This window comes from Dendropsophus ebraccatus, chromosome 7 (assembly GCF_027789765.1).
Source record: "Dendropsophus ebraccatus isolate aDenEbr1 chromosome 7, aDenEbr1.pat, whole genome shotgun sequence".
NCBI lineage: Eukaryota > Metazoa > Chordata > Amphibia > Anura > Hylidae > Dendropsophus > Dendropsophus ebraccatus.
In genome coordinates this window covers 106,048,620-106,075,785 of record NC_091460.1, presented here as the reverse complement: position 1 = coordinate 106,075,785, position 27,166 = coordinate 106,048,620, and the positions used below count along the sequence as shown (strand labels likewise).

Sequence of the window (27,166 nt, the reverse complement as noted above, 5' to 3'; positions counted from 1 at the left end):
TAATAAAGACAATAAAAACAAGAATGATCGTTGTCTTTCGGTTAGTTTAAAAATCATGAACGTTTTATTTACTACTCCAAGCTCCCCAGTGTCGTCCTCCTTTATCCCAGCCTCATCGCCTTACAGGCCTCTGAAGCCGTCTCTGAAGTAACAGGCCTCTCAGCAAATATTATTCTGAGTAGCCTGTCACTGCGCTGAAGCACTGTAGCTTCAGCGGTGGCTGTATTGAGCAGGGAAGGGGGGAGGGAAGCAAGGCAAGGTAAGTAAAACTTATATATTTTTTATATATGCAGCAAGGGCTGCATGGACATCACAAACAACATCTATACAGCCCTTCCTGCACGATCGTCGAGCCATGTAATAGGCTTTGTAAGCAAGTTAAGATTGGCGCTTAGCTGAGGGTCGAACCATTCTTTGCAGCTGAACTATTTGTATTTCATGTCCGTTTCCACCTTTTCTGCTGCACACCTATTTTCATTTTTCTCTAGAGCAGAGAGTATGCCCCTTACCTGGGGAGTGACAATACTATAGACCAATAGGCTGCCAGCCACCATCTGAATGTTTGCCCCTCTATGTAGAGATGCTTATATTTATACAAGTCACTATGATGCATACTTTAGCCAAGTACCTTTTCTTAACTGTTTTAGCTACCAATATGTGGTCTGCATTGTGCAAAGTGATGATGACAATACTAAAAGAAATCCACAGGGATGCTAAATAAGCAGATTTTATAAGTGCTGAGAAGCCTGTAAGGTCAATTAGTACACAGAACCAGGCAGATAGTAATGTAACTGACACAGCCCAAAAAACACACGCAGGCAGCCTGTAGACCTGTAAGATAAGAGGAGGCAGGAAGGTCGGGTGACTTCAGCAGAGCAGCAATTTTGTGGCTGATAAGAGACAGTGGAGCACAAATCACGTGACTGATAGCAAAGGCAGTAGACCAGTAATCCTATGGCTGATAGCAGTGGCAGCAATCCTATGGCTGATAGCAGTGACAGCAATCCTATGGCTGATAGCAGTGGCAGCAATCCTATAGCTGATAGCAGTGGCAGCAATCCTATGGCTGAAAGCAGTGACAGCAATCCTATGGCTGATAGCAGTGGCAGCAATCCTATGGCTGATAGCAGTGACAGCAATCCTATGGCTGATAGTAGTGTCAGCAATCTTATGGTTGATAGCAGTGGCAGAAATCCTATGGCTGATAGCAGTGGCAGAAATCTTATGGTTGATAGCAGTGGCAGAAATCCTATGGCTGATAGCAGTGGCAGAAATCTTATGGTTGATAGCAGTGGCAGAAATCCTATGGCTGATAGCAGTGACAGCAATCCTATGGCTGATAACAGTGGCAGAAATCCTATGGCTGATAGCAGTGACAGCAATCCTATGGCTGATAACAGTGGCAGAAATCCTATGGCTGATAGCAGTGACAGCAATCCTATGGCTGATAGCAGTGACAGAAATCCTATGGCTGATAGCAGTGACAGAAATCCTATGGCTACTAGCAGTGCCAACAATCCTAAGGCTGGTAGCAGATGTCGAACAGCAGCAATCCCTTGGCTTGTAGCAAGAGTAACAGTCAATGGCTCTCTGTACACAGCAGTCAGCCTGCGATGATGGCCCTGCCCCCACTTTCTGTGTTTCATCTGAATGTCTCTGTTACTAAAGACAGACTAAACCTAACAACCAGCAGTTAATAGCAAATTCACTGGAAGGGAGACCGCATCTTTGCAAATGTTTAATGGAAGTGAATTGCACTTTGGATACTGCCTACATATACTGCTGCATGAGCATAAGTTGTATGAAAGGTTATTGGCTGGAGATGAGCAAACCCCAAGCACATTCGGGTCATCTTCAGGCAGCCACCGGTAATCAAATAGCGAGCATTCGGGTTCAGAATGCTGAAGAAAAAGCTTTTAGGGTACAAACCCACTTGACGTATTTGCTGCGTGAATCAGTCTTAAAAATAAGCAGGCAAAACGCAGGTTGGCTTTATACAATTGTTCTGCGTTAAAATACGCAATTGCGTATTTTTGAAGCGTGAAGCTTGTTGTTAGCAAAGCATCAGTTGTTAACAACCTGTGCGAAAAACGCATGTAGCTTCACGCTTCAAAAATACGCAATTGCGTATTTTAACGCAGAACAATTTTATAAAGCCAACCTGCGTTTTGCCTGCTTATTTTTAAGACTGATTCACGCAGCAAATACATCAAGGGGGTTTGTACCCTTAGGCTCTAAATGTTCATATACCTGCGCTGGATGGCTGCAGTGTATAGGCATACAATAGCAGATGTTGCCCATAGTCTCCCATCTTAAATAAGACTTATACTACATGGTTTATATATTTTTGCAGGTTACCAGTGGTTTGGCATACACTGTGTGAATGAAGCCCTGTGAAGCTCTCCCGCTGTGCACATACGACTGTGTGAATATATTCTTGTCTTGACCTCTCTTCTTATACACCGCTTCAGCAATTGGTACACTCTAAAGCAGTGCTTCTCAAACTTTTTCTACTGGAGCCTCACCCAACAGACCAAGGCAATGTCTGGGCCTTACCACACTGACCAAGAGGGTGCCTGGGCCTCACCACACTGACCAAGAGGGTGCCTGGGCCTCACCACACTGACCAAGAGGGTGCCTGGGCCTCACCATATGTGGTAAAAGTCCATTTAAGGGTGTGTTCACACCTTTAGGATCTGCACCAGATCTGCAGCAGATTTGATGCTTTGTTCAGTTATTTAAATGAAATCTGCTGCAGAAAATCAACTGCAGATCCTGTAGGTGTGAACGCACCATAAAAGCTGAAAATAATGCTAGGGCTACCTTTCACCCATCTCTTAAGCTCTATATACTAATAAAGCAAGTACAAAAAAAATTTATATTGTTGCTAAAATAGAGATTTTTGCAAACAGCAAAAGGACTATGTAGATTATAGTTACTGTTGTGAAAACTGGCTCCTCAGCTGGGCCTCACCAACAACTAGGGGGCGCCTCACTGGTGAGGCCCGCCTCACAGTTTGAGAAGAACTGCTCTAAAGTCATGTACAAAAAAAAAAAAAAAATATATATATATATATATATATATATATCAGTATCTTCAACAAAATATTTCTGCAGGTGGATGGAGGAGATGGATCAAAGATTGGCGTCAAAAGAGACCACCTTGCTGATCTAGTCTCCCCTTATATGATTTCATTTCTTATTATGTTAGGACAGATATATGTTTATCCCAGGCATGTGTATATCACTGAAGATTTATCAACCACATTCGCTGCAAGTGTGTTCTAAGCATCTACTACTTTAAATAAGTAATATGAGCCAATAATAATGCATACATGTTATGGCCTTTTTTCTTATCTCAGGCTATGTTCACACGTTGTAACAGACCGGCCGTTCCGTGACCCGGCCGGGTCACAGAACGGCTGGTCTCTGGAAAGATCATCCCAGCCGGTACTGCTGCAGTACCGGCCGGATGATCTTTATGGCCGCAGAGTTCTGATGCGGGCGCATCTGTGCGCGCCCGCATCAGAAGTCCCCACACACAACACACTGTGCACTGACATGGTTTTCAGAAAACTGACATGTCAGTTGCTTGCGGAGCCGCTAGGGATCCCGGCCGGAGAGTATGCCATGTGTATACGCTCCGGCCGGATCCCATAAACAGCAATGCAACGTATATTCTCGTGATAATCACGGTTATTGTACAACGGCCATGATTTTATAAAAATATACGTTGTGTGAACATAGCCTCATAACGTGTTATATTAAAGTCCATGAAAAAATATCTGTGCACACATTGTAAAAACTTTTCTTTAAAATGTATGCATAGACAAATGTTTTTCCATAGACTTTAATGTAGCAACCTAACCTTAAAGTACATTTTTGTTAAAAGTTTTAAAGGGGAATTCCGGTTATTTTGTTCCCTTTCAAAGTAATTAGTGTCAGAAAGCTATATAGATTTCTAAGTTAATTCTATGTCAAAATATCAATAGTTCCAGTACTTTATTGTAGAATACTAATTGCACACTAGAAAACCATTTCTCATACTTCCAGTACTTATCAGCTGCTGTATGTCCTGCAGGAAGTGGTGTATACTTTCCAGTCTGACACAGTGCTCTCTGCTGCCACCTCTGTCCATGTTAGAAACTGTCCAGACCAGGAGCGGTTTTCTATGGGGATTTGCTGCTGCTCTGGACAGTTCCTGACATGGACAGAGGTGGCAGCAGAGAGCACTGTGTCAGACTGAAAAGTATACACCACTTCATGCAGGACATACAGGAGCTGATCCTGGAATGCTTGAGATTTATTTTTTTTTAATTTACAAATATGTATAGCTTTCTGACACAAGTTGATTTGAAAGAAAAAAATAGTCAGAGTATCCCTTTAACATTACTTATACATAGCCTTTTTAAAACCCACAATAAAGTTATTTCTCAATCTTCTGTTCTCTCTGTACTTTTGTTCAGATATACACATTGTAGGAAATTGCATGTGATGCGTCTAATATTATAAGTTTCATGTTGTCTGAACCATCCTAGTGACCTTATTCCCAGCTGGTGTTATAACCGGATAACCCCTTTAAGGCCCCTTTTCTGCATAAGGCGATATCAGTATTATAACTAACACATTCAGTGGGAGCCCATGTTTCGCATTGGGGCTTAGGAACGTTATGCCTCTGATGCACCAAATGCAGATCCTGTCTATTATACCCATAATCTGTGACTGGGAGGAGCATCCATTGCACCCAGTATAAAGTACCATTTATAGCATGTAGGTGCACAATTATTACACAATGTATATCTGATCATTATGAACTGACCTGTCCACCTGAGCTTGTAATCTTATATAGATGGGTTACATTGGGACAAGTAGCTCTGTTGACGTTTGATAAGGTAATAGTTCACGATCGCTGCACGGTTTTGTTAGGTTGCATGTTGCCAGGTGTCTCCATTAGATTTTCCATCACGTCACTTTCCTTCTTCGTCTTCTCTAGTGCTAGCATTCTAGTCTAGTTTTCATCATTGAGGACATGCATTAAGAAAACAGAGCACAGAACAATGTGCATTGCCGTTTTCCTGTGCATAAATCTCTATACATTTTAGGCTATTTATCTGGGCTGTCAATGCTTTTCATTATTCATATAATGAATGACGGCTATAGACTTTTGTATAATAATTTATTATGTAATAAATATTGTACAAAGATTGTACAAACGCTGAGTTACTTCCATTACTACCACATCCTATGCTTATACAAAAATTTATCTGACAACTAGAGGGAACATTTCCAACTTTATTTGGCATCCGGAGACAATTTAGATTTCTAATGCTGGTGTCTCATGTGAACAGAAAAACATCTCAAATTCAGTATAAAACATATACCAGAATAGACTTACATTATCCACATAATGGTCATGTGACTGGAATCTGTTAGAGGTGAATATTGTTGAGGTAATACATGTCTTAGTTATTAGAATGCTCCATGGTCTGGTCCAATTCTTCATCATACTGTTTGTTGGAGGCTATTCATATTTATGTATTATTGATTGTCATTTTATTATGTTGCCAGCAATAAACCCTTAATAAATATTACAAATGTTTTATAATTCAATCTAAGGTACAAGAATACAAGTAAAATTGTAACAATACTGTTAGTTTTAGAAAATCAGGAGTCATGATTGGCTCACCCAAGAAGAAATTTAGAATTATCATTTTAAATGATAGAAAAAGTCTTGGTAAATCGCTGCACTTGAATGTGTATAGAAAATCACAAGTCTTCCCAAGCTGTAGTTTTCAAAATTGGAAAGGATCCACACCCACAGACTACTGGAAACGAAATCCAGCAGATTCCGATAAAAAAAAATATCAAGGCTTTATTTTACAAAATCCATAAAATCGTTATACAAAAATCGCATGGTTTCCAATAAAAAATATGCTAGACGCGTTTATCGTAACCTGCTGGATTTCGTTTCCTTGATTTCATTTTAAATGGTTATTGCAGTTAAGCAAATTACAAGCACACTGGAGTTGGTCTTTGATAAGTGGTGGCTGCTGAAGTTGGATGTAACCCTAGGGCCGAATCCAACTTCATCAGCCACCGCTAATCAAATGCCGCACTCTCTGGTTCGTCCTTGAAGTTTGCTCAATTCTAAGGATTATATTTGTACACTGGCTTTCCATGGGCTATAGGTCCGTGACCTGTGCAGGTGAGGTTGAGCATTTCACCACTAGTTTTGGTGCTGGCTTTTTGAGACATTTATAACATGTTGATGACATCACAATCTGAAGTATAAGTTGCTAGTAGGCAGCACACTTTAACACATTTGACCTTCAAAATGGAATCCACCTTTGCCATCTGCACAAAGTCCTAAGAATTCCATATAAACATTGTGGGAACGTATCACATTTGACAACCAGTGTCCAAGAGAATGTTCTTTAGAAATCTTGATCCCATCCAGACATCTCATCAGGGGGTATGTCATCATCTGGAGGATAGTTGTCAAAATAGCTGTGATCCATAGGTCCATCAAGCTAGAGGTTCAAGATAAAATGTAAGAAATGTAAGTAAAGTATAGATCATAGTTTCAAATTGTGGTTTTTTTTTTTCTTTTTCCCATATATAGGTGTTTTTTTTTACAAAATATTCCTCTGCGGGAGGGAGATGATGTGTGAAGGCATATATTGCACAACATTTCCAGTGGTTACCAAAACGTTGTGTAGTGTGTGTGCCCTCACGCATCCTCTCCCTCCCACAAAGAGACTCAGCTGATCAGATTTCCTGAAGTGTGAATGCAGTAACACGAAGAAAAGGAGTCTGACAAGTGTATGCTTTTGTATGTGAATGACTAACTGTACCATCTGTGCCCACATGGGCCTAAGTGCCAGCCTCAGTCTGTAAAGTAGGGGGGAGGATGGGCAGTTGACCCTAATTTTGTGTATTGTTTATTCTTTTGCACTGGTCTTAATTTCTTTCTTGCAGTGTTGATTGGGTTCCACCAAACCTGTCTGTTTCTCCTGCTGACCTTGTTTTGCTTTGCAGATTGTTAAGCTAGGTGTGATTGACATTTCCCTTCACCACTCTCATTCCTTCCTACTAGCCTGTGATCTTTGTGGTCTGGATGTCAGAGGACTGGTCCAATCACGCCCTGGACTGGGACTCTAAAATCACATACGAATATCTCTGACCCTTCATAGGGACTGTCGACCAGTTGTCATTGGGTCAGGGTCAGGTTGGCAAGTAGGCAGGGACAGTTTTGGGGGACCTAGATATAGGGCTCATTGTTGTGTCTTCCCTGTCTGATCTCTCTCTGTGTACAGTCCTGACGCTAAGATTTTTTCTAGGTTTTGCCATACTACTTGCAAAATACAGAAATTTGAAAAGTTATAAATTTTCCTATTTTCATTACAGCAATGTTCCTAAACTATAATAATAAAATATTGTTACTCCTTAATAAAAAACCTCCATTTGGTGTCTACAGGTCCTATGTACAGTTATGTGTCTCCATCCACAAGTAACTGTTGACAGATGCAACAAGATGCAATAATTTACCTCTCGTTTTAAGGGTGATGAAATATTTCTTAAACGCAATCCTTCCCAGTTAAAACCATTAAACCACCTGCAATTACAAAACAAGAATTAGTTAAATCATATACCTAACCAAAGAGAAAAACTCAACTGTGTTCCTGAAACCTCCAGGCAGTAATTATGTAGGGTTTTCTGCTACAGCCATATTTGCTTATAGGCTTGGTGTTTGTTATCTGTTCATTCAGATCTTGCTGTTCTCATAACAGGGAATCCTAGAGATTGAAATGCCGTAAATACCTAAAGTGGCATTAAAGGGATCTACCCTAGGCCTGCAATGCCTCTCCGTTCCTCCTCCTCACCCTCTTCACCATTAAGAATACCCCTGGGCAGGATTTCTCCTATTCTTCTGTGGTGTCCCACCACGGGTGTTTCTTGTCTGTACACCCCTCGTAAAAGTCTGTACTTCAAAGTGGAAGTTGTAATGAAGTAGTACCTAAGTTTTGCCACTAGTATGTATATTGTGTACCTAAGTATTGCACAGCTGTAAGTAACCAAAGGGTTATTGCTTTTAGGACCTGTGCACCAATGGGAGCGTTTTCTCTTTTCTGCCTATCTCTATCCTTCTCTTTCTCTTGCACTCTCTTCTTACCCACTCACAAAACACGTTACAGTTGCTGTAGAAGGAAGTCACATGGGGAGCTACACCTTTAGTGAGTCTTACTCTGGCTTTGGTAGAGGAAGGATGCAAGCCAGAACAGTCCCTGTCGTAGCAAAGTAGGGCCCTGGCTTATGCCAGGTCCCCTGGGGAAAGTCTTGGGTTGGTCTCTGTAGGGATCGGATGCACATGAGACACCTTAGCACTTTGTTTCTTAAAAAGCAGCACTTCTATACACTATGCAGTTCTGAGCGCTCACTTAGAGAGGACAAGTCAGGGATCACCCCAACCCATGCTGAGAACCAGTCTAAGGCCCCGTTCCCACTGAGGAAAGGTAGCGGAATTCCGCGACAGAATTGTCCGCCGCGGAATGCCGTTAGCCTCCCGCTCATAATGGGAGTCTATGGGAGGCGCGCGCTCCTGCCCTGTCCGCTCTGAAGAATGAACATGTTCATTATTCAGCGCGTACAGAGCAGGAGCGCGCGCCTCCCATAAACTCCCATTATGAGCGGGAGGCTAACGGCATTCCGCGGCGAACAATTCTGTTGCGGAATTCCGCTACCTTTCCTCAGTGGGAACGGGGCCTAACAGTGCAGGACAGTATCCTGAAGGAATCTTGCATCACGGGTGTCATCAGCAGGGCTGTGGAGTCGGAGTTGGAACTAGTTTTGGCTTGAGTCGGAGTCGGAGTTGGAGTCGGAAAAAAATATGCCAACTCCGACTCCAGCTTTTAAAAAAAATCTTACAACAATTTAAGGGTGCGTTCACACCTACAGGATCCGCAGCAGATTTGATGGTGCAGATTTGATGCTGTGTTCAGTTATTTAAATGAAATCTGCTGCGGATCCGGTAGGTGTGAACGTACCCTAAAATTGAGTTTTGATCTGAATTTTATAAGTTGTGCTCATCAATATATATTATGAGCAACATTCTAATAGGACACTGGCCCTATTAGATAAGGGTGGTCGAGGAATAGTTGTTGGTCACTATTTGGCAGCTTGTTTCTGAGCTGGAAGAGTCCATTGTGTGGGGGGAGATCTGTGCTGTTCTCTCCCTGGATACTGGATGACTGTATATGAGCAGCAGTGTAATATGAAGATATCCTGTGTAATATAGAGGAGGAGGAGAAGACATAAGTAGTGTAGCAGTAACCTCTCTCCTCAATGTGGTGTTTTTCTTCAGTGTTCTATGGCTGCAGCTGTGTGTGTGTGTGTGTGTGTGTGTGTGCGTGTGTGTGTGTGCTATGGCTGCAGCAGGCTGTGTGTGTCTGCTATGGCGTGCTCCCACACCCATAGTGACCCCCTCTATATCACAATGACATCTATATCACAGGTATCTGGCATTGTTAGCAGTGTATCTTTGTGTATGGTGAATATTTGGTTAGAAACATAGAAGATTGTCAGCAGGAAAAGACCACCTGCTCCATTCAGTATAGTTGTGAGTTGTTCAGGACATGGAGGCTGGAGACTGGCTGCATCCACTGCACACACAGGAGAAGCTGCTTTATATCTTTCCTTATTCCCTCAGAATTCGCCCCAGGATCATGTAGGACATTAGGGAGATGCTGCTGAGCCAGTGTGATAAATAACTCCCCTGGTATATGACTGGCCATTTCTAAAGGAGCAGGAGTCAGGATTCGCAGTTGGAGTTGGTCCTGATAAAATTCAGGAGTCGAAGTTGGAGTTGGAGCTGCGGTTTACCGACTCCACAGCCCTGGTCATCAGAGAACTCTGACCACTCTGCTCATCCCAGGGCTTGTGTCACCCTCTAGGACATGTCACTTGACACTGGTGAGCAATAGGTGGTGCAAAGACCAAAGAGTCAAAACACAGGCACAAGTATTCTTTCTATTCTCAAGTATTCTAAGTATTCTCCTTTAAAGTTTCGTCAGAGAACAGTAGTAAATTGGGTTGGACTTTCTTGACATCCTACTGTATTTCACCGTATTAAGCCTTCCTGCAGTAAAGAAGAGTTTATTTATTTTAACTGGACTCAGTGGTTATTCATGAAGCACCTACACAGCCATTGCATCTTCCTTGGGTCATCTCCCCTTTCTGTGGGTGGCAGTACCGATAGTCCGGGTGGGTCATAACTCCACTCCGAACCACCGTGATAAGCACCCAAGGGACCTCCAAACAACCACAGGTTACCGACCACAGGGGAAAGGGTATAGCCAGCCTACCAAAAATAAAAGCAGGTGTGCCACCATACCTGTGTGTCCAACCGGCACTGGTGTCACAACAACCTAACATCTAGCTGAGCTATCCCCCAACCAACCACTACTGTAGTGGAGTCACACTTCACCATCTGGCAAGTGACTGGTCGTGCCACCACATCAGTGGCTTAACGTGCCACCACACATCACTTGTCTGTACAGTGCAATGGGCCTTAATGATCCAACACATGTGCAGTGTTCAGACAAGTGATGAATAGGAGAAATCTTGCCTGGGGAGTTCGGAGGAGGGACAGAGAGGTGGGGCAGGCCTAGGGCACAGACACTCTAGGCCACACTTATTTGAAACAGGGCTACAATTTTAAAAGTTGTTTTTTAGGACAATAACTGCATCACGTGCCGAATGGACCCCAGGACAGATCTTGGATTAAAAGCAGCTATCCGAATGTACAAGTGGTTTGATGGGGGCAAATTGTTAGTACAGAGTCGCTATAAATCTCTGCTCATTCTGGGCCTAGGAGTCCAGTGAGTGGTCCAACTCAGTGGCTCCCTCTGCTTTACAACATGCTGCCTACAGATGGTGCTGCATTATGAACGTGTCTGGTTCCATTTATATAAAGGTCCCCTTACACATGAGATAAAATTAGGCCAAACCCTCTACGTTTGATGGGACCAGCTAACCCATCTGTCAAGAGAGAGAGAGAAGGGACAGGCATGTTGAATTTGAATGGCAATGGCAAACGCAATTAGCTCTCTCCCCATAGAAAACATGGCAAACATGCACGTGTATATGAGAATCGAGAGGAATATCTTGTGGCTGAATAAGCATTTGACCAACATTTGGCCATCTCTTATCAGGCAGTGATAACATTTTATCGTTTAATATTGAATTTCCTATTTTTACGCTGCTAATGCCACTTTACAAAACGGTGGGTGGGATTTAGAGGGAGTGTGGTCTCCCACAGCCCAGAGGATTTAACATAACATGACAAATGTATTAAGAGGTTTTTGCTTTTATATAGTAGATCTAGTGCTGCAAAATGTAAATTATTATCGCCATGTGAAACACTAGTCTTAATAAATTTCCCCATAAGTGTTTTTATATCAGTATAGTCCTGCATTTGCTTCCTGTTCATTTTCTAACTACTGACTTAGTTGAAGGCATCCAAAGTAGTGTCTGGGAATTTGCTGATGACACAATGTTATGTAAGCTCGTAGCAGGATGTTTTTGCTCTATCAAGGGACTGGGAAAAGCTGCCAAAGCCAACAAGATATTGTCATGTATAAAAAGGAGGAGCAGACTTATGAGAGGAGATTATTTTTCTGACTCCTAGGATAGGCCTCATGGTAAATGGGCAATGCATATTTTTGTTTTCAGTTTGGAAACACATCCAAGTTTTTAGGGTTTGTGTAGACATTTTCCTCTGATAATAGAAGACCAGAAGAATATATAGCAGTGTCCAAAAAATGACTAAATAAGCAGCATGCGCATACGTAAACGATCGTGTCCCTGTCAAGAATAGCAGGTAAGACAAGACACCAGACAGTGGGCCCTGAATCTGACCCCACCCACTGTCACCTGCCTACTTGCCTCGGTCGACCCTAGGCGGTCGCGGACAACCACGAAGACATTCCCTATGCTGTATACGTGCACAACATAAAACGCAGACAGACAGACAGACAAATACAATGCGGGAAGTCAACTAGCCAAGTCAGAAACCAAACGAGCAACGCAGTACAAAATCAGAACCAAACGGAGAGTCAGGGGACAGGCAAAAGGTCAGAATCCAGGCAAGACAATAGAGACAGGATAGGGCAGAATGCAGGGAACTGGGGAGCTGGGATCAGAGACAACTAATAGCCAGCGAAGTGAGCTGGTAAGTGAATCATACTTATACTGGGTCAGGGGGCCGGATCAGCACATCATTGGCCCGACCCCCTGATCCCAAACACACATCAGCTGTCATGCTATGGACTGAGTGGGGAAGCGATCCGCCCCTCAGCCCGAGCATGATGCCGTTCAGCTGAAGCGTCTGGACGGCCGCCGCGAGTGACTCGGAGCCGCGGCATCCCTGGTAACCAAGGACGCCGTCGGGTCTCCGTGACGTCACCCGGCTGGCGCGGCCGCGTCGGCGCTGAGTCCTAGCGCCGACCGACGGAGCCGGGAGAGCAGATGACGCCGCAGGAGCGCTGGCAGGTGAGTTCTTAACAGTCCCATAGCAAATGTGTATACTTACATACAAAACATTTAGGCCAGAATCTTCTGTAATGTGTATACTAGAGATGAGCGAACCGGGTTCGGGTTCGAGTCGATCCGTTCGGTATTTGATTAGCTGGGGCTGCTGAACTTGGATAAAGCTCTAAGGTTGTCTGGAAAACATGGATATAGTTATTGGCTGTATCCATGTTTTGCACATAGCCTTAGAGCTTTATCCAAGTTTAGCAGCCACCGCTAATCAAATGCCAAAAGTTCGGGTTCGAATCGACTCAAACATGCTCGAGGTTTGCTCATCTCTATCTGAAACACCTAGGGCATATACACAGGATATGCCACAAATGTTCCCTAGATGCTGGTCCAACCATCAGCTAGTCTAGAGGCTTCCTGCCCCCCTTTGGCCTGTTCGCAGACACCTTAGGTGGCCGGGAAGCTAAAAATATCCGAATCCGTTAAGTTGCACAATTTGAACAACTCCCTTAAAGTTGCACAAATGGTGAGACCCTATGAGCTATGCCGTATGCGTAACTCCCAGAGTTAACTAAACAGTGTAGTTGGTGGACTACTCTGTTTGCGCAAGTCCGAGTAAAGTTAAACTACACACCAACACCAAAATCAGGTCTATTTAAAAGCATGGGGGAGTAAGCATGCAGGAATAGTTTAGGACTATGTTCAACAATGTTGGCGTTCAGCTGTATTTTTGGTCGGATGTCATTTTGAGACAAAAATATGTCCATATTTTGGTAATCACGGTCGTAATTTTAAAAATTAAGCCATATTTTTTACTCAAATTTGAGAAAAAGGATCATTGTTTTGAAAAGGTAACGTTATCAGTTTGCCCTGAATGTTCTCACACAAATAATTGTCCAAAATTGGCCCTAAATGTCATTAAAAAAGAAATAATAATTTTTGGTGGAGGTGATTGTTGCTAAAGTGGGGTCTACAGATTATTAAACTGAAGGGTGCTCAAAAATCCATGAGTAGTATCAGGCCGTGTTCACACATCACAGTTTAATTGAGGTAATGCATCATTTAATTGCAGTACTGCATAATTTCTGGGAAGACGCTGCAGTCCCACAACAGTATGAAACTCCAACATAACTAGATGATAACTAGAGATGAGCAAACCAAATCATGCGAACCAAGATTTGTTCTAAACCTTGAAAAAACCAAACTTTTTGCAAAGTTTGGAATGAGTTTGCAAAGGTGGCAGTCGCACGAGAAAACATACAAAAAAAAAAAAACAGGGTATGCTCACCTGTCCACGCTACCTCAGTGTCCTCCTATGGGTCCCCGGTGTCTCCAGATGCCACCAGCCCGCTCAGCCAATTACTGACTGAGACAGGACAGTGCTGTGGCCAGTAATTGGCTGAGTGGGCTGATGGCGGCTGTAGGGGACACCGGAGAAGAAGGAAACCAGGGGAGCATGGACAGGTAAGTAGAGACGGGCAAACTGGCAGAACCACACGGCTAAACGCCTGCAATCATTTAGTGGTTTTTGTGTGGTACGTTTAAGGACGAACCCAAAACCTTAAAGTTCAGCAAACCTGCTGAACCGAACTCTATGAACTTATCTCTATAGATACCAACCAGACCACATATCAATAGCTAATAGTTTATACAATGATATAGGATATGAGATTTAACATAACAAACATATACATGTTAAGTATCACCTGTGTCTTTTAATGTCAGCTATTCCATTCTTCATGTTTCCAAGTCTTTCCGCAGGGCTTTGTCTGCAAAAATATAAGAAAAAATGTAAATGCCACATGGCTGAATAATATCTACATAAAATATATAGAATTTTTTTTTATTCTTCTGTAGAATTAGGCTAATAAAACCCTATCACCTTTTATAGCACTACAGCTGCATGCAGTCCAAGGCAATACACATGTAGTCTTGCTCGCTATAGCTGTCATGCAACAGTTAAAATCAATCTACTTGACTGTATTAGTAGTATAGTGGGAACACTGAGATGTTCCACAGGAACTACATTCAACAAATTGTGTTTTAACTCTAACTTCCAAGAGTTCATTTAACAGGTGGTTCCTAAATACCATCACCAGAAAACCAGTGTAAAAAAAGCTGCAAATTTTTGCACAACTCTGCAATTTTTGAGTAATGGCCTTACATTTTGAGCAAAACACAGGGAAAGTGTTGCTTTTTTTATTCAAAAATTGTAGCTTATTATTATTATTATTTATTTATTTTTTATATGTGCCAAATTTACACCAATGCCTACACAAAACCATTGATAAATTTCCCCAAAACTCTTTCAAAATGGAGGCAGGATTTAAAAATCTTTATCCTTGTCAATCAGCTGTTCACTGCAGGCCTGGCTATTGGACATTGGCGATTCTCGAGTACTCTTGGGTTAATTCAAACTCGAACATTCAGGATTTGATTAACGGTGGCTGAAGAAGTTGAATGAAACAATAGGAAATCATGGATACCGCCATAGGCCATAGCCTGTATCAATCTTTTCCAGGGCTCCCTAGGGCTGTATCCAACCTCTTCAGCCACTGGTAATCGTATGCACAGTGTTCGGGTTTGGACGAATGCCAACATGCTCGAGATTCGCTCATCTCTACTGGTGATCATTGCTGATGTAGATTTCTACTGTGACTCCTGCATGGAAACTGTAGCATTGCATGAACGTTTTTGTTAATAAAAGTGGCCCGACCATTATTTCATGTCATGGAAACTAATAACAACAGATAAATAAATCTAGTATGTATGATGTAATATTAAAATATATGTTTTCTGTTATAGGCCCTGACATCTGTTAGGGCAGTTATTTACATATAGTTACCCATACTGGCATGTTACCCTTAGATAACTTATCATAGACACACTGTTCTCCGTTATATATAGACAACAGTATGTCCCTTCTTTCTATTTAATCAAACAGCTGCAGTTGCTTATTAAATATTTGTGGTCGGCAGCTATGTGGCTGCCAAACACGTCCACTTTATGTAGACTCTACACCTAACACATACCGGTGGGGCTTTTAGTAAACCCCTCTGCAATATAGTTAATGTCGTTTTTCTTTCATTCTGTATCCAAACGTCACACTTCCTAACCTTCTGATGTCATTATTTACATTTGACGCGTCCTTGTGGTGATTTCTATTACTCCTATAGTACAGATGGGCCTGTGTTTGTCTGACTGATATTAAAGGTTCATGCTAAATTCTGTATATTTAAGAAACAATCAATATTATAGTTTTTGGGTTCCTGAATTGGCCCCTGTGGTCTCATTTGGTCTACTATGTCAACATTTTCATAATATGGGTTTAAAATTAAAGGGAATCTGTCTCTAGGTTTGTGCTGCCTTAAATCTGTACTTACATCATTCTGTTCAGCTGTTCTCCTAACATGAAGGAGAATTGGCTTTGTGCTGCATGACCCCCAACTTCTGATTGACAGCTATATACCTATACACAGTATATATACACAGTATAGATAGACAAATGCCATTTAGCAGCTGGTAGGTAGAGAGAGAGGGAGCTGGTGCTCATGAATATCAAGGACTACTGAGCATACACACATAATGGAGAGGACTAGTTATTCAGGAGAATATCTCTGAATCAGCTGCAGGGAACAATGCAAGTGATACATAATTCTGTTTAGTTTCTCTGTCACTAGATTATGCTACCTGCAGATAGGGCAACTTAAACCTAGAGTCTCTTTAAATACATCACATTTTTGGAATGTAGTAGGAGTCATCGAATATAACATTTTACATTCTGCAGCAATGTCACCCAGGATCTGTTAACAAAACAGCTTTAGCTAAAACCCAAAACATATGGTGTAGACTAAAGCTGCTATGGTCCATAAAATAAAGTTTGTGATATATGTAGAACTACAGTATTACATGTTGTCATTTACCATTCTGCAATATAGACATTCATTTTACAGTGAGATAAACTCCAATGTTACCTGCACAGGCGTCGGATCAGATCTTCGGGCCGTCTGGCTATTTTTCTATGAAACTCGACTTTTTCAATACCTTGGAGAATTAAATTGTAGATCATCATCTGGTCTGGCCCAGTAAAAGGAGGGCTGGAGAGAAATATGCCAGATATGTTATGTTACACATATTACACATGAAAAATAATCCTCCCGAAGATATATATAATAACCAAGCAGAACTGTGTTGTTAAGATCTCGACTCAGCTGCAGAAACATGTAAAGAAAACACTTTTTCCTCAGTCACCATGGAAAATGGGACTAAACAAGGAAAACTTTCAGCTAATATAAGTTTATTGTTGGACATGTGCTCAGGGCTTCCCATGAAAACCGACATTACAATGTAGTACTGATCTGTAGAGCAAGAAAAGAGTCCAACTGTGCTCAATAAAGGAAGATGTCATGGTGGTGTTAAAGGGGTACTACTACTTCTATTTAAAAAAAAATCTCAAGTCTTCCACTACTTATTAGCTGCTGTATTTCCTGCAGAGAGCATCATTCTGACATGGTGCTCTCTGCTGCCACCTCTGTCCATGTCAGGAACTGTTCAAAGCAGGAGAGGTTTTCTGTGGGGATTTGCTCAGTTCTAGACAATTTCTGTCATGGACAGAAAGCAAAAGCATGGGAAAAACACCACTTCCTGCAGGACATATAGCAGTTAATAATTACTGAAAGACTGGACTTTCTAAAACCAGTTGAAAGAATTTTTTTCATCAGAGTACCCCTTTAAGGAGATATGGAGAGAGCTCTGAGGCCAAGCACTCTCCATACCCAGGTGTTTTCCATCAACAAGGGTTCTCTGTGCCGCCCCAACCAATTTCCACAAAGGACCAGAAGGATCAGTAACTATTCTATGACGAGAGCCTTGTTGCTCTTTCCGGGATAGTCCACGCGTCTGTGAGGAGTAAAGATAACCAATTCCTTACATCAGGTAAAAAAAGAAACATGCTGCAGAAGTATATAGTATTGCTTACCTGTCTGCTCCTGTACCAAAACTACCACAAATCTATTTGTTTTGGGGGCCTCAGTTTCAGATTTAGCAGTTGCTCAGTACTACTATGTCTCAGAATGCAATGCATTCCTTAAGCCTCCCACCCTGCCTGCTCCCCTCCCACAGCACGCTTTCTAGTTCCCCACCCAATCTCATTTCACTGAAGACTTTTGCACAACCAGTGAGGTTACAGCACCTGCTGATTCATTCCCTAAGGCTTTGTTCACACATGGTGTTCTTGTTATGTTTTTGATATGTTTTTAATGCATTGTTCCCACTACTTTGTCATGAGTTGCACATTTGCTGTAAAATTTATGAATACATATGGGAAATATATGTATTCACAAAGGCCTGTATAGAAATAGCACAGTCCCCTTGCTAAATAAGACTTAGATAAAGCACTGTGTGTAAGGGAGCCCTCATGCCAGATCCATACCCTTGGACTGGCAGCTGTGCAATGTGAATTAGTCCTGCCCTGGGTCCTCAGGGTCATCCATCTGGCAGATGATGGTCAGTTGAACACCAGTAGACTAGCCCTCTTTGAAATCCTATAGTACCCCAGAAGGTTCAACTTTTTTTTTAATGGTAAAGTAGTTTAAAAAAAAAAATAAAAAAAAAAATCGACTCACTTGTGTCAATATTATCTCACTCAAAGAGATTTTAAAGGGTTACTCCAAACACTTTTGATATGTTGCTGCCCTTGCGGAAAACCACAAACAGGCTATCCTTACATCTCCACATTCCCCCTGGTGTCCACTTATGGCATGTTCGGGATCCTGCTGTAGAATCCTACTTCCACTTCCGAGACAGACTCATCTCCACAGTGACAGCCCTCTCCGCCAATCACTGACTGAGATGGTACGGCACCGTGGCCAGTGATTGGCTGAGCGGGCTGTCACTGCCGACACAAGTCCTCAGAAGTGGAGGCGGGATCATTCAGTGGGAACCCAAATATGCCGTAGCAGGACACCAGGGGACCTCGGAGGGGATAAGAATAGCTTGTTTTTATGTTCTCTGCCAGGGCACCAACATATCAAAAGTTTAAAATGTCTAGAGTTTCCCTTTTACTTATTTGAAAGCAGTTAGATATAGGGGTGGATGCTTTTTGGATTTTCCTTTCTTTAAGATCTACATTATACATGCCTATGTTTCCATTGTGTTTGAGCAGATTGAAAAGGACACTTGACAACCTATAGAAAACAGTACTAGTTTAAAACTCATAGATAAATGGATAAAAATGACAATAAATTACACACCTGATTTTATTTTTTAGCTATTTATAATACAAAAAAAACTTACCTTCCCGTGAGCAATTCATATAGTAGTATTCCAAGTGACCAGAAATCCACACTAAAATTGTGACCTTTGTTTAAAATGACTTCTGGAGCCACATATTCCGGTGTCCCACAGAACGTCCATGTTTTTTGCCCAGGAAAAATTTTCTTTGCAAATCCGAAATCAACCTTAAACATAGAACACATCATTAAATCTTGAACTTTTTGGGGAGATTTATCAAAGGGTTTAACATATAGTCTGGTGTAAACTGCCCACAGCAACCAACCAAATAAAAATATTTGGAGTGCTCCCTACTATTAACATTGTAATTTTACCACCTGAGTACCCTAGTGGTGCTGTGCTGTGATATAGGCTGGAAATTGTTCAATACAGTCATAAATGGAAGAAAACATTCTGAGCTGTAGAACTTTTAAAAAGTTTTATTATTTTTTCCATATACAGTGGTACCTTGGTTTAAGAGTAACTTGGTTTAAAAGCGTTTTGGTTTAAGAGCTCACAGCTTTTCAAAATTGTGACTTGGTTTAAGAGCATTAAGAGCCGATGGCAACAACGGCCGTACTTAGTACTTACGTAGTGTGAACATAGCCTCAATGTGCAAATGTTTATAGCACATAGTAAGCATAGTAAGGCTATGTTCACACAACGTCAAAAATATTAAAAAGGCAGCCGATTTTTATTTTCAAAAACCATCCATTTTTGCTGCGATTTAACTGACTACAATGGCAATGCATTGAAGTCAATGAGAAGACGGACGTCCAATGCACACAGTGTATTGAATAACGGACGTTTTTGCCACGGACATCAAAATAATGAACATGATCATTATTTACGTCCGTCTTTTGCAAACAGTGGACATTTTTTATTAGTTTACACACAGTTTTCCTTTTGTCCCTGTTGTTTCTCCGTTTTTACTATTAAATTCAATGGACTTTTCAATTAAAGGGGTAGTGCAGCGCTAAGAAATTATTCACAAAATAACACACATTACAAAGTTATAACAACTTTGTAATGTATGTTATGTATGTGAATCTCCCCCTTCCCCGTGTTCCCCCACCCCCGCACGTGGATCCGGAAGTGTAGTGTACGATACATTCCTGATGCGCGTTGTCCCCGATCTTCTGTCAACGACGTAATCTTCGGAAGGCCGGCCGAATCGCTGCAGCCGTCCCTGATGCCGGCCCCCTTCTGCCGCGTCATCGGCTGCTCAGCCGCGATTGGCTGAGCATAACTGTGCTCAGCCAATCGCGGCTGAACAGCTATTTTAAATCAACTGTGGTCAGAAAGGTATATAGATCTGTAATTTAATTCTATTTAAAAACCTGAAGCCTTTCAGTACTTATCAGCTACTGTTTGTCCTGAAGGAAGTGCTGTCCATAACAGGAAATGCTTCAAAAACTCTCCTGTTCTAGACCGTTCCTGACATGGACAGAGGTGACAGCAGAGAGCACTGTGTCAGACTGGAAAGTATACACAACTGCAGGACATACAGCAGCTGATAAGTACTGGAAGTTAGTAAATTACAAATCTATATACGTTTCTGTCACCAGTTGATCTGAGAAAAAATAATTGCTGAAGTCCCCCTTTAATGCCTCAGTATCATGTGTATCTATGTAGAATTACAAATCTTAATGAACTGAATTAAGTAATGTAAACCTACCAGTTTGACATAGCCTTCAGCATCTAGCAATAAGTTCTCTGGCTTTAAATCACGATACATCACACCTAGCTGGTGCAAATACTCAAAGGCTTCAGCCACACATCCGATGCAGAATTTAGCAGTGGTCTCATCAAAACTGCCTCTAAGCGGGAAAAAAATTGAAAATACTTTACACTAAAAAGAAAAATGTCAATTTTAACATAATGTTGACATTACCCAGGTGCAAGATGACAGTATTTAAACATTTGGGTTTTGAGTGCCCACACGGTGAGCATGCCAAGTGCAATTTTCGGTCAAATCCTAGAAACTATTCATTCACTCTTCCAATTAAACTGAATAAAAAAATAAAAAGTCTCTTTTATTATCCATGAGTGGCTGGCTTGGTTTCTTTCAGACTTTTTGGGCACGGATTATAGTAGATTATAATGCATGCATCTGCTATTCTAGATTGGGTTGTTAATAAATGACAAGAAACGTTGTCAGCACTGACGTGGCAAACAAGATGAATGAGAATGTAAGAACAAGAGAACTTACCTATCCCTCAAGATGCTCCACAGTTCTCCTCCCAGACACGCTTCAAGCAGCATGTATACATATTTCCTGTCTTTGAAAGTGCGGTATAACCTAAAAGAGAGATTTGTATTTATATTGAAAATGGAGAGCTAGGATGCACATTGCCTTATCAGCATGCAATATACACAAGGTATGTCAGGGCTGATAAATGTAAAAATTGATAAATCTGCCCCATATAGTCCAATCTGCAATCCCTGCATTTATTGCTACATCATACTTACTGCACTATAAATGGAGAACAAGCTTCTTGTAAAATATTTTTTTCAGAGTGTATATGTTCTTGTTGCCTGTTATCCACAATATGTCTTTTTTTAATACATTTCATAGCAAAGGCCAAGTTGCCATTTTTCATTTTCACCTACACAAAAAAACAACAACACTGATCACTTGTATCATCATATTTTATAATATCATATGAAATATGTATACAGTCTATTTTGAGGGGTTAGGAGAGGATATCTACTTTTGATCATGTTTTTACACAGAAAGGCACACACATATACATATATACACACACATACATAAATATACACACATACAAATACACATACATATACATACATATATACACACATACATACAAATAGATAGATACAAACACATACATACACACACACACGTACATACATACAAACAAACACATACATACATACACACATACACACACGTACGTACATACATACATACATACATACACATATACACAAACATACACACACATATATATATACATACATACATACACATTAGAGATGAGCGAGCATGATCGTCTGAGCTTGGTACTCGTTTGAGTATTAGGGTACTCGATGGTGCTCGTTACATAAACACATACATAAACATATATACACACACTTCCATACACACACACAAAATTCAACATATGTGAAACATCAGATACTCAAGGAGTTGGAACCTTTTACAAACCTATTTGTGTATTATATCTCTGATAAATTGTGACTCATCTGCAATGAAGGGTTTATCTGCACAACCACTTTATATTGTGATCATTCACATTTGATCATGAGATTCTCCATGCTCACATAGGTTTGGACACGTAACACAACATGTATGATTAAAAGGATGGGGACATGAAATTCCTCACAATCTTCCTTGTTACAAACAATCATGTTTTAACTTCAAAGGGGTACTCCGGAGAAAAAATACATATATCGACTTGTCAGAAAACTATACAGATTTGTAAATTGCAGCAGATGATAAGTACTGGAAGACTGGAGATTTCCAAAATAGAAGTAAATTAAAAATTTCTATACCTTTTGGACACCAGTTGATGTGAAAGAAATTTACCTCTTACTTCTTAAGGCTATGTTCACACTGCGTATATGTCCAGCCGCATATTTTCGCGGCCGGACTTATACGCGGTAAACTCCGTCCGGAGATTTACGCTACTTGCGGCTGGCTACGTACAGACCGCGAACTTACGCCCGTAGTCTACTTACACTTCCCGAGCGCCCTACGTAGCGATCTGACAGCGGTCTTTTACTTGGAAAGCTTCGCCTAGCCCCGGACACCTCACAGAACCTTTTGGATCGGCACAAAAAGCTGCAAAAATGAAGAAATCACCACTACGTACGGGACCGCATGTAACGCTACGAGCGTAAGTTACGGCATTTCTGTCCCGAAACAATGGTCTGGTTCATTTTTTACGGCGCCGCGTACGATCTGGGCGTAAGTTCGTACGTAGTATGAACTGTGCCGCCGTACATCGTATACTTTCCATTGTACGCAAACTATGTAAGTCTCCGGCGCTTTTTCACGGAACGCGCTACGGCCGGAAACTTACGTAGTGTGAACATAGCCTAAAAAGCTTGCCCGGAGTACCCCTTTAAGCTTTATATACACAAGACCAGAAACCTATTTAAATACAAATCTAAATCTTCAGGTTTAATTGCAGTTAATATCAATATCCCCTTCCCCCTCCATTTAAGTTAAATTCACAATGCAGTTGATTGTGTTATACATTCATTTTCTATGCTCACTGTAAATTTTAGGTATTAAATAAGTTGTAAAATCTCTTACAAGCTCCACTCTCCCAAACCCACCAACACCCAATGTGGTGAGAATCTCTAGGTCATGGAAAGGCGAAGAAGAAGAAAATTTGGAAACTGTTTCCATCATCTGAATCATTTCCAGGGACACCATCTTTTCAAGCTGTCCTTCTGTGTATTTCCTAAAGAAAATCAAATCACACATTCAAACAAATTTTTCTATTTATCATTTACTATAAAGTCAATGTCGTTTTTGTACGGAAAGTGGAAGGATGTGGATTATTTATTTGATAAAATGTTATTAAATCATTTAAATGTACCATTAACATATCCATTTATAACCTTAGGCTGTTACATGCAAATGACTGATGCATTTGGCATTATTCACACTGCCATTTTTGATCTTAGTCTGTTGTAGTTCATTATTACAGTAGACAGTTGCATTGTAGTTACATTTGTAAATTGTACTTAGAACACTGGAATTGTGTTGCCTAGTTCCCCTGTTGATATAAGTCAAGTAATATCACATGTACAGGCCACAACCATGGTCTCCATATGTACTGCCTTTATTTTATTTTATTTTTTACAATACTTGATTTGTACTTGTTTGGTGTAAAAACACTTTCTCAGTTGGACTGAAATTGTTGCACAGGGTCAGATCAGCACATGTTTAATGAACCTAGGTATAAAAAGATGACTAGAAAGATCTTTGTACTGTCCATTCATGTGCAGTGGGGAGAATAAGTATTTGATACAATGCTGATTTTCCAAGTTCTCCCACCTACGAAAAATGGAGAGGTGTTTAATTTTTTATTGTAGGTACACTTTACCTGTGAGAGACAGAATCTAGAAAACAAATTCCAGAAAATCACATGGTATGATTTATAAATAATTAATTAGCATTTATTGCATGAAATAAGTATTTAATAACCGGCCAACCGGTATAACAAACACCTGTCCACACACTCCAACCTCTCAACCATGGCCAAGACCAAAGAGCTTTCTAAGAACACCAGAGATAAAATTGTCGACCTGCAGAAGGCTGGGATGGGCTACAGAACAATAGGCAAGCAGCTTGGTGAGTGACAGTGAGGGTCTCCAGCGAAAAAAGATGGACAGTATATTACTGTCCCTGCCTTCCCAAAAGTTGTGCCCATTAATCAGAAATTACCATGATGGAAAGAAGATGTTTTATAAAAAAAAAAAAAAAAAAAAGGATATTGTGCTATAAATAAAATAAAATTAAATTAAAACATTAAAATTAGATATTTGTGTCCATTTTGTTTTTACCTTTTTCCTTGATATTACATAAAATATAGTTTAAAAACTTACATTTTCCCCAATATCATAACAAATAAACAGAAAATCCAGTGACAAACCCCGCCATGTTTAAAACAGTTTTAAAGACATTTTCATAAAGGAGCTTACTTAGCATGCCGCCTTTCATCATCCAGGGTCAGATTGGCCACATATCCCTCAAGGTACTTTTGAAGCTCTTCGTAAGTTCCAACAGTTTGATTAAATGTCCTTAAACAGAAAAGTCACATAAAGATGGTTGGTCGTTCAATTACATCCTGAAAACTCTTACACTTTGTTTCCTTTTAACCATTGGATCTATTTCTATAGTGACTGTATGCGGTATAAACCCTATTAAACACACAACTCAATTACTGGACGTAATGAAGGGGGGGGGGGTCTTTGTGCCTCAAAAAGGGGGACACCGGAGAGGCCAGTGACAGGCTGAGTGGACTGTCACTTTCAAGACAAGTCCTGGAAGTAGCAGCCAATGTTAAGTGGGGGACCAGTAGACACGACAGGAGGACCCCGGGGAGCATGGCGGTTTATTATTTTGTCTGCCCCTTCCAGTAATATCTAAAAATATGAATAACCCTTTAATTTTACTTAGTGCTAAAAGTGCAAAGTAATGCATGCCTGTAGGTATATAGGTGAATCAAATGTAAATGACCATGACTGTCAATAGGACTGTTGAGTACTCTTAAGCAGCTACCTTTTTACTTTGAATACCTTATGAAGTATTGAAGGGGTACTCCAGTGTGAAAAAAACAGTTATCAAATCAATTGGTGCCAGGAAGTTATATAGATTTGTAATTTACTTCTATTTAAAAACCTTCCAATACTTATCATCTGCTGTATGCCCTGCAAAAAAGTGATGTATTTTTTCCAGTCTGATTCTTTCCAGTGCTCTCTGCTGCCAACTCATTCCATGACAGGAACTGTCCAGAGCAGGAGAGGTTTCCTTTGGGGATCTGCTACTGATCTGGACAGTTCCTGACATGGACAGAGGTGGCAGCAGAGAGCACTGTGTCAGACTGGAAAGAAAGAATACACCACTTCCTGCAGCTGATAAGTACTTGAAGACTTGAGATTTTTTAAATAGAAATTATTTACAGAAATAGAAATTATCTCCGCATTACCCCTTTAATAGTTAAACCACTTGTACCTTCAGATAGCTGCTTTTAATCCAAGATCTGTCCTGGGGTCCGTTCAGAAGGGGTTGCAGTTATTGTCATAAAAATAACTTTTAATCCTGCAGCGCTGTGTCTAATGGCCGGGGCTTACATTTGTATATGCATTAGGCTGGCACACCCTCTCTGTCCTTCCTCCCCACCCTCCTCATCAATGAACGTGGGCTGGATCGTTAAGACACCTGTGCAAAGCTCAAACAGCAGTAAATGTTCCTGGATCATTCCTAATGATGAGGAGGGTGGGAAGTAAGGACGGAGAGGTGGTGCCAGCCTAATGCATATACAAATGTAAGCCCCGGCCGTTAGACACAGCGCTGCCGGATTACAAGTTGTTTTTATGACAATAACTGCATCACCTGCCGAACGGACCCCAGGACAGATCTTTGATTAAAAGCAGCTATCCGGAGGTACAAGTGGTTTGGGGGGTCAGATTGTGGGTACAGAGTCGCTTTAAGGAAAAATAGTGATTTTTCTAATAATTTTACTCATGTATAGAATTCCTGCTTAGTAAGTGACATGCTGCTCTGTTTTCCAATTTTGTGGTCCATGAAAGATCTTTTAAAAACAACTTCAAATGTTCACAAATCTATTAACAGAGAAAGTTAAACTCCAGGGTTAAAAAAAAAACACAAAAAACAAAACAGATTGCACTTACTCTCTGTCCATGACTAGGCATTCTACCTCATTGTCATCTGCGATAATATTGGCCGATCTGACATCATCGCTGCGTGCAAATTAGATGACCAAGATGGTATTATTAATGGTAGATTTAGGATGTAGATGAAAGATAGATGATAAGAGATGAGTATGTACTGCTACAAATAGAAAACACTTTCCAAAAACTATTTTCAATCCAATCCAAATGCTTGATTAATTTATTAAAGAATGTTGTGATATATGGCGGCATGTAGAAGATACTGCATCCCTTCTGACCTGATAAGGGCTTTTTCTCCAAAGTACTCCCCTTTTTGTAATGTCTTGATCAGCTGAGGCTCATCAGAGCTTTCCGTACTTTGTGTGACTTTCACCTAACATGGAAACAAATAGAAAAGAAAAACAAATGCATAAGATAAATTATGGACCGGGAGAAAAAGGAGCATTGCACCTCACACCTATGGCTGATACTAATGCCACTTGACTACATTTAAAAACCAACGCCAGGATGTTGGTATATAATTTGATCAAACCATACTGCCCCATGTACCACGTGCAGGTCCCCTGGTTCACATGGGTCCCTACACTAACTCACCACTATGTCAGTCAGCGACCACCCACCCCGCAAAGCGTGCACAAACAGGGATAGGAGGCCATAGGAACGCCCTGCAACCCCACTGCCACAGGACCAATCCCCAAGGGCCCCCCATAACCCAGCTGGCGCCGCCGGCGGAGAAGGCTGCCGCCAAACAACAGTCATGGTTAGTGCAATATCATATTCACACTTGTGTTGTTTGGGGGCAGCCTTCCCCGTCGGTGGTGCCAGCTGGGTTATGGGGGGGGCATTTTGGGTTTGGTCCTGTGACATTGGGGTTGCAGGGCTATTCCATGGCCTCCCTTCCCTGCATGTGCACGCTTTGCGGGGGTGGCAGTCGCTGACCGACACAGTGTGGAGTTAGCGTA

The 27,166-nt window shown here is 41.2% G+C and overlaps 1 protein-coding gene across 1 annotated transcript in view; it reads right to left on the bottom strand.

The window, feature by feature from the left end:
• Nucleotides 1-5,214: 5,214 nt before the first annotated feature.
• PRKG2 (protein kinase cGMP-dependent 2) overlaps nt 5,215-27,166 on the bottom strand; it is a 51,543-nt gene continuing 29,591 nt past the window's right edge. The window contains exons 8-19 of the mRNA XM_069978097.1: nt 26,483-26,577; nt 26,205-26,273; nt 24,492-24,590; nt 23,095-23,245; nt 21,279-21,415; nt 21,019-21,108; nt 20,485-20,626; nt 18,831-18,994; nt 16,511-16,633; nt 14,243-14,305; nt 7,548-7,614; nt 5,215-6,529 (exon numbers count right to left, since the gene is read on the bottom strand). Coding sequence (XP_069834198.1) covers nt 6,434-6,529; nt 7,548-7,614; nt 14,243-14,305; nt 16,511-16,633; nt 18,831-18,994; nt 20,485-20,626; nt 21,019-21,108; nt 21,279-21,415; nt 23,095-23,245; nt 24,492-24,590; nt 26,205-26,273; nt 26,483-26,577 — 1,296 coding nt within the window. The 3' untranslated portion in view covers nt 5,215-6,433. The remainder of the gene's footprint in view (nt 6,530-7,547; nt 7,615-14,242; nt 14,306-16,510; nt 16,634-18,830; nt 18,995-20,484; nt 20,627-21,018; nt 21,109-21,278; nt 21,416-23,094; nt 23,246-24,491; nt 24,591-26,204; nt 26,274-26,482; nt 26,578-27,166) is intronic.